The sequence below is a fragment of the Glycine max genome, chromosome 12, assembly GCF_000004515.6.
Source record: "Glycine max cultivar Williams 82 chromosome 12, Glycine_max_v4.0, whole genome shotgun sequence".
Taxonomy (NCBI): domain Eukaryota; kingdom Viridiplantae; phylum Streptophyta; class Magnoliopsida; order Fabales; family Fabaceae; genus Glycine; species Glycine max.
The window spans coordinates 8,561,253-8,570,016 of NC_038248.2; the positions used below are offsets into that span (position 1 = coordinate 8,561,253).

Consider the following 8,764-nt stretch of genomic DNA (forward strand, 5'->3'; position numbering starts at 1 on the left):
GATATGTATTTTAAAAAAATAACATTCTTGGGGAAAGGATGTTTCTTAAATATTTTTTCATGAAAACCTTTTCATGGGATGAGGTGAGAATCTTATTTTTCCTACTTTAATTTTTCTTTTAATACAAGACAAACATTATGTTTATAAAATGTGCGTAATTCTTTGGTTTCTAGAAAATTTATCTAAATTTTTTTAATAAACAACCAAACAAGTTCCATTCATTCTTAGAAAATGTGACTCACATAATTTATGGAATTATGATTTTTAGGCATGAAAATACTTTTTCTCTATCAAATGTTTTCTTAATTTCCCATGTTTGATTTACATTTTAAAAAAATAACATTCTTGAGAAAAAATGTTTTTTATGAATATTTTTTAATTAATATTTTCACAAAAACTTTTCCATAAGAAAATGAAGATTTTATTTTTTTAAGTTTAATTTTTTTATTACGGTAAAAAATGATGGTATTCTTTATTAAATTATATAATATAATAAATAATCAATAAAATATGTATAACTCTTTAATTTCTAAAAAATTTATGTAAAGATTATCAATAATTAATCAAGCACATTTTATTTATTATTACCCGCCAAATGCTGCGGAAACAAAAATGAAAAAAAAGTATTGGTTGTGTAAAAAAAAAAAATAGGAGCATGTTGACGTGGCACGTAGCCCTAGTTGACGTTGGTCCTCCACACGCCCCAGAAAAAATCACCAACATCGCATCACTCGATCTCACTAATCCTTTCTCTTCTCAGTTCTCTCGTTAGTATTCTTCCAATCTCCGTCGATCACCACTAACACCACCATGTCGTGGCTCCTCCGATCCACCAAGTCAAAACTCCTCTCTTCCTCATCTTCACTTTCTAGAACCTTCCCCTCTCTCTCACGCTCCGGCCCCACACTTGACCTCCCTCAGATCGGAGCCATCTCTCCCCTCCCCGATCTCTTCCACCGCAACACCGCTACCATGCCTTTCGGTAGTTCGGCCTTCCCTCTCACTTTTTTCTTTCTTTTAATTCGTTTATTCGTTGCTTTTTATTTCATCAAATCCGTTAAGATATTTTCTTTTTTAAAGTTCCGTTCTGATAACCACGTAAATTGACGAAACATAAATAAATAGGGTTATTAGTAATCACGCGAAGAGAGTAGTTTGGTTATCAGTAAAGACTTTTTTTTTTATTTCAGGATTTTCTTATTTCGTGTTTCGTTGATTTGGTGAAATCGTGTGATTTGTGTTGCCTTATGAGCTTAATTTGTTTCTAATAGCTGGAGCTGAGTTTTTTTTTTTTTTTTTTTGGTTCTGATTTTGTCGTTTGTTTTGATGCTTATGCCGTTTCAGCGAAGGAAAACGCTTCCGGTGGAAACTTGGCCGGTCTTCCCAAAGTTCCTGCGAATACGCTTGGCAGTGACTCTAATGCGATCAATTCTCCGGTATGCGTCTTTCTCGTTCCGCTTGCTTGTGCTTTTTGTTCCCTGTGAAGTCACTGATAAAGAGATTTCAAATATGTTACATGTACCTTTAACTTGTAGTGATTGCTTGTCTAAAGTTACTTTTGTAAAGTTACCATAAGTTAAAAATCATCTTTTGGAGAAGCTAATACGAGAGAGCTTCTACAAATTAACTTATGCATAAGTTAATTCTAGCTTTTATGGAGAAGCTCATTCATTTTTATCCAAACAGGTCCTAAGAGAACTTGTCTTTCCTGCTGCAACTTTGATTTATTTAGATTAGATTAGTCTGATTAGATGTAACCATTTTGCTCCCTCTTTACTTTGTAGCTGCTGAAATGTTCTCAAGTTGATATAAGACTAATGGGTTCTGGTCATGCATATGAAGTATGTTGGAGTCAGAAGTTAAAGCTAGTTGCTGTTGTTGTTTAGTTCTCCACTAGTCCTGGTTACTATTATAACTTTTGGGGAGGTTTGGCAAAATTTGAAATTTGGTGAGAATTGTTCAAGTTCAAACTAGTTTCTTAAGTTTGAAAATTGCACTAACTTGAAATTGTTATGTCTGAAATTTGACTGGATTAATGACAAATATGAATTTGAAGTTGTATGAGAGAGAAAGGGAGACAGGTTACTTTGATTTAAATTGATGGTAGAAAGCAACTTCATGGGTTTATTTTGTGCTAGTTTTTAGTATGATATTCGAACTGGTCCTTCAATTTTTGAGTGATAACCAAACCTTAAATTTCAAAACTAATTTACAGCATACCTATTCGTTGGGGTTTTGACCCCCTAGACGTCTTTTTCGTTAGATGCTATACTTATTATCTTATGTGGTTCTGAGCAATAAATGCTGGCTGCTAGTTGTTGTCATAGTAGTTAATCCTGTGCAATTGCAGTACTATTGTGGTGGGCATTGAGTCACAGTGCTGGCTTCTACAATTTCAAGTTTTTGGGTTTTCTGTTTGTGGCCATGACAGTTGCTATCATGCCTGAAATAATGAGTTTTCAACTTTTCATGGCATTAGTACGTTAATAGTGGATGCAACTTGTAAATGGGATGAAAAACTCTGTTTGTCCTTCGAAGCTGTGTCATTTAGGGGTGTTTGGCTGGTGGCCAACATCACCATCCCCTTCCCCACTAATTGAATCAAACTTTTCAAAATGAAACCCTAGTCTATTTCAATGACTCTTGTCAGCTCTTTGGCCAAGTGAACCACCCACATCCACTGTTTTATGGTGCTGTCTCCGACATTCTCGGGTGACATTGTCTGGTTTCCTGTCAATCATGACTTCTGTGTAAATGCCCTGTTCTCTGTGACAGTGCTCTGTGCCTCTGTTCTATATCTGAGATTGTGACTGTTGGGATTCCATATGTTTTTCATTTTGATTTTAGTTGCTCTTGTGTTCTCTTCTGCCCTCTAAAAAAATTTATGATGTCTTTAATTTTGCGTTCAGTATAAAGTTGTCTTCAATTGAGTATTTTAAATTTTTTGAGCATTTTTTTCCATGAAACATAATTCTTTATGTCTAATATTTATAATTTTTCTGTAGCAGTTTCCCACTATCTGCTATCCCACTATAATGTTTTTGGGAATAGCCACTATGCAGATTGATAACTATGATTGTTGTGGTCATTGACAAAATTATCTTTAGCTAAACCTTCTGCATGATGCTCTTACTAGGTTGTGATTTCTTTTTGTAGATTTTGTGGACAAAGTTTTTTTTTTTGTTCTATTGATGATTGTATTTGGACTAAATAGTTGCCAATAAATAGCAAGCTGTGTCAGGGAAATTAAGTGCTAGAAAGGGAAGGATAACTTTTCTTCCCTCAACAACAGGGCTAGCCAGTCTAGACTGCCTAAACTTAACGATCTACTTTAAATGTAAATCACCTAAACTTTACGATTATTATCTAATAAAAACAGGAATCAGATAATAATCTTAACAGCCAGCTGGAACCAGATTTCCACACCTTTTCTTCTGTGTATGTATCAACTATCAAGTCTTTCTTATTTGGGTTGATTATAGTGATTTCTTATTGCAAGCATTGCAAAACATGATGTTTTGCCGAGGACATATGTAGCTGTGAACTGTTTCTTATCTCTAGGTTTAGTGGTACTGGTACCTCCTCTTTTGAGGACATATGGAAGGTATAATTGCAAATGTAAATCCAGAGTCTAATCTTGCCCAAAATACAATTTCTTTGTTTCTTATCTTTTTTCTATAATACCAAAAAGAAATTGAACTGGTGCATGCCATTACGTCTGAGAATGTGATACACAAAAATTGATTTAGCTCTGTTTAGTATCTAATTCCTGTGGAATTGTTCTCTTTTGTCAGAGGTACAAAGCTTCTGGACTGGACACGAATGTGCTGGCTGGAGCTAGATGTGTCTCTGGAGTTTGGGCTGCACAGGGTCCAATGCGATTGGTGAGTACCTATATTATAAGTTATCTGTGATTGAGTTGAGCCTATGTGGCTTCTGTTACTTGGCTGATGACATTTTCATTCATTAGGTAGTCAATACCGTGATGGCTAGAAGTTTTGAGAGAAGTATGGAAGCTGGCACATTGGGAATGATTGGTCATAAACGTTTTATGAGTGACATCCCAAGTAAAACCAGTGAGACAAACCTATCTGGTTTTCGTCCGCTATCTCCTCATCTTCCTCTTTATCAGCCCCAACTTTCTTCGACCCTCTCAATTTTCAATAGAATTGCTGGAGCTTTCCTAGCCGGTGTCATTTTGCTTTTTTATATGATCTATATGAAATTGGGTTTGGTTAGCCTCACCTATGACTCTTTCTACCAGTTCATATTTTATTCATCAAAACTCAACCTGCTTGTCATGGAGATTTCTGCCTTAGCCGTGTCCTATCATCTGTATAGTGCAATTCGTCATTTATTCTTATGATTAGAATCAACAATTGACACCTGAACTGTACGTTTGAACCTGAGGTAATCTATGTTTTTCCTTGATTCATGTTTAACTATTTTTGGCTGCATTTATTAGAGCCTGGTGTGCTCTGTAAATCAGGGTTTGCTTGGGATTGAGTCATGTTTAACTTTTTCTTACCATGTATAACATGTATTTTCAGGTGGAACTTTGCATAATTCGACCTTGGAGGCATGCATCCATATGTCTGTCAGTCATAAGGAACTTCATTAAGAAATGTGAATTTGCTTTATTGTAGTTATGTATTATTGACTTAATAATTACAATTCTGGCACAACTTTCTGTTTAGTGCTGAGCATAACTGCATCTATTTTGCACCTGACACTTGGTCATGCTTTTTTGCAGCCCTCTCAAATTGCTGTAAGTAAATGTTGCATTTAATAAATGCATTTGAGTTTTGGTGACTCTTGAAATGCATTATCCCTTGTACGATGCAAGACATTTTTTTGGCAGGGTATTCAAGGCATTATTCATTGCTTATTCTTTTATTTCGGAAGAAATATGAATGAAGTTTATAGTAAACTAGGGGTCGTGAAAAACAATAGAGATTTGAATAAAATAATTATGGTAGTTAGGAGAGGGGAACATTTTTTAAGGCATGAACCGCCAGGGCCGGCCCAACGTATTTAAAGGTTTTAAGCGAATTTTAAAATAGATCTTTTTTAGTCCAATAATTTTTTTTGAACAAAAACTAATATTTTTATTGAAAATTTATTTTTTGAGCTTTTAACGATGTAAAGTTATTTATTATAATCGATTTTCTTTAACATTTCTTTTTCAATCGATATTAAAGTTAACCCATTCAATTTTTTTTGAAACATTATTGATCTTAAATAAGATTTAACAACTTTATTATCATTATTCTTATCAAATTATTTTTTTCTATAAATAACACGACTTTCTCGAAACTTAGGTTTTATATTCATTTCAGTAGTAATTTCTTTTGCAGAAATTATAGTATTTTCAAATTCATCTTTTCTATAGTTTTCAAAAAAAGAAGAAGAAAGAAATAAGATATTTCAATTGTTCTATAGCAATGTCCATACACATATTTTTTATTGTAACTTTTTACTAATGGAGTTTACAACAAATAATATCTCATACCGAATAGTCATACTTAATAAAAACTCAAAATTTTGAAGCTCATAAGTTACTAAACAATCAGTTTCGTCTTTTATTTCAAGATCATAATTAATTTCACCTAATTTTAATAAAGCATGTCTTATTTGTGAAGTTTGAAATCTTAAGACTTTTATACTTTCAATACGACTTTCTCATCATGTTTGTGACAATGGTTTGAGAGTTAGGTTAGGAATATGATCTTGTAGAATTTTTCATCTTTTTGTTGAAGAAGAAAATAGAGTATATACGTGTTGTAGTACTCCAAAAAAAGATGTAACTTTAGCACAAGAGTTAATCACACCACATAGTATCAAATTTAGATTATGACAACCATATGGAATATAAAATAATCCAGGACGAATGTCTAAAATTATTTTTTACACACCTTGATGTTTTTCTTTCATATTTGATCCATTATCATAACCTTATCCTCTTAAGTTACTAATATGAAGTCCAATATTATTTTTCATTCATAATAGCATCAAAAAGACATTTTTCAATTGTATCATCTACTTTTAAAGATTCTAAAAAATATTCAAAAACTTGTATTTGAGTTGAAGAAACATCTATACATTGAATACAAAAGACATTTGTTCTTGATGACTTGCATTAGGAGTATAATCAAGTATGATTGAAAAATATTTTGCATTTTTAATATTTTTTTATAATATTTGTTTTAATTTCACTTACTAACAAATTTCTCAATTCATCTTGTATCCTATGTCCAATGTAATGGTTATGAATTTTATTATCTTTAATTCAACGAATATGTTCTTGCATTATAGGATCAAATTCTATAATCATTTCAATTATACTTACAAAGTTTCTAGTACTTTCTTAGTAAATTCTTTCATCTGTTCCACGAAATGGTAAGTTATTTTTTACAAGAGTTTTAACAGTAGCAATAACTCTAAATAAAATATTTCTCCAATGTTCTCTGTCTCTATTTATTTGTTCTTGAACATGTTTTTCAATTATTTTATTTTTTAGTAACCTTGTTTCTAAGTCAATCCATAAAGTCATATTAGCAATGTGCTCATTACTTATGATTCCTCAAGGAAAATTAATATTTCTCCAATCCCTACTACCTTCATTAGCTAATTTAGTTGTACTAGGAACAAGATTAAACAATTTGCAACAAAAACAAAAAGACTTTATCCAAATCTTGAGAATAAATTAACCATCTTTTTTTCATGTTGTTCACCATTAGACAACTTATGAATGTAAAATGATTAAGAAAAGTGTCTTGAGAATTCATCCTTAGGAAAATCTATATTAGTAATTTTAATAGGACTTTTTTCTACTAATAAATCTCTCAAACTTGTACTAATATTTGTCCATTGACTTGGATCATATATATTTTTAATAGTTGTTTCTTTTAATTTATTAATTTCTTCTTCTTTTGCATTTTAAGTTTGGAAATCAATATAATCTTGTTCATTAACTAATAATACTTCTTCACTATCTTCATTTTCATCAATTATTACTTGTTAACTTGTTCATTAACTAATACTTTTTCTCTATTTTCATTTTCATCAATTTTTACATTGTTAACTTTCATTCAACGAACAATTACTTATATTTTTAGATTTATTTTTATGTTTTGATAAATCTATCTAGAGTCACTTTTTGTGATTCAATTAAAGCATAAGCTCTTTTCTTTTTTTGAAGTTTTGAATAACCAGATTCAAATTTTTGAGTTGACATTTTGAAATAAAAAACTAATGTATAAAAAATAAATAAAAATTATAAATCAAGATTATGAAAAAAATGTCAGAACAATAAAATTTGATTACCAACTTGCAAATGAATTGGTTTATATACTTCTTTGAGTTGAGATACTTCATCGTAATGCTCTATGAACTCCAAAATTAATAAATATAAAACAAAAATATTTTAGAAATTCAAGAAATTATACAAAAATAATATTATAACTGAATTATAAAAATTATCAAAATTACAATCGTATTTCTAAAAACGAGAAAGTGCACAAAAGATTCAAATGATTTAGCCAAAATGGATAGAAGAATTATGAAAATAACATGTGTAATACCTTATATGTGAATCGAAATAGGAGCAGTAAAGTCAAACCACAAATAAAAAACAAAACAAGGAATATTGAGAAAAAAATCAATAAGTATGCTTAATCAAATGAGAATAAAGGAAAGAATAATATGCAAGAATAGAGAATCAAGACAAGTATAAATAAACATAAATTTAAATGTGGAGGATGAGTACATTTCTATAATAGCGTTTATTTCCCATGGTTTTTATTATTACTTAAAAACTAAGCATTGAAAAATTGATTGAGGACTCCTCTATGTCTCCCATAGTCAAAGGCAATCAAAAGCCCTTACCTTCTGTTTGAATGAGGAATTTTATGGGAGCAATTCATTTTTTTTAGAGAATTTAAAATGTTGTGATGAAATATGTTTAGATAGGAAATTTAGAAAGAAATCGGAATTTTAGTAATTTATAAAAGTAGGTTTAATTACTATTTTGGTTTTTATAGTTGTAATTTTTTTTATTCTTTTGTTTCTCGTTATTTAAAGTTACTTAACGTAGTATGAGATGAACTTAAATTACATGAGTCATATTATATTTGAGATGCATTTTAGGTTTTTGCCCAAGGATTGTGTTTATGAAAGAATTCTTTACTATGAATTTAATTAGGATATAATAATATGATGAGTATTTTTTTATACTTTTAAATAAATTATTGTTGTTGTAATATTAAAAAAATATTAACTTTATAATAATTGTTTTTTTATATATAATAATAATTACTTTAAAAATATCAAAAGTAAATTTTAATTAATTTGACAATATAAAAATCTTTATAATAACCATGTGTCAAAATAAATCTCATTTATCATTTACGTTTTCTATTTTTCTAATATACTATGGATCGTTGCAGGCCCATTTTCTATCTCAAAACTTCATGTGATTTGGATCCTCAATAATTCACGCTATACTGTCGAAACATTCTTGATGGTCTCTTATACTCAAGGTATCATTTCATAATGATATGGAAGCATTTTCTGTGTGCTACTATCAAACTTGCATGGATACATATCACTCATAAGTTGCTGCAGCAATTAATGTCAATTATTATTACTATTAATTATTTTTTTGTCTTTTCCTAGAATATTTTTCTACTTTTTGTGAAACTAACCCCTCAGGTGTCCTTAGCATTTGGGGTACCCTCTGTGAGTGCTCAATCAATAATTTAGT

General features: G+C 30.4%; 1 protein-coding gene across 1 annotated transcript; it reads left to right on the forward strand.

Moving 5' to 3' along the window:
- Positions 1–630: 630 nt before the first annotated feature.
- LOC100499683 (succinate dehydrogenase subunit 3-1, mitochondrial) lies at positions 631–4,821 on the forward strand. The gene is made up of 5 exons (XM_003539818.5): positions 631–982; positions 1,345–1,436; positions 3,795–3,884; positions 3,971–4,410; positions 4,551–4,821. Exons 1-4 carry the CDS (start codon positions 811–813, stop codon positions 4,364–4,366), a joined length of 750 nt encoding a protein of 249 aa, XP_003539866.1. The 5' UTR covers positions 631–810; the 3' UTR covers positions 4,367–4,410; positions 4,551–4,821.
- The last annotated feature ends 3,943 nt before the right edge of the window (positions 4,822–8,764 follow it).

Coding starts and splice junctions, on each gene's coding strand:
- LOC100499683 (XM_003539818.5), top strand. CDS start 811: ATGTCGTGGCTCCTCCGATCCACCAAGTCAAAACTCCTCTCTTCCTCA. Junction 983..1,344: donor CACCGCTACCATGCCTTTCG/GTAGTTCGGCCT, acceptor ATGCCGTTTCAG/CGAAGGAAAACGCTTCCGGT. Junction 1,437..3,794: donor CTAATGCGATCAATTCTCCG/GTATGCGTCTTT, acceptor CTCTTTTGTCAG/AGGTACAAAGCTTCTGGACT.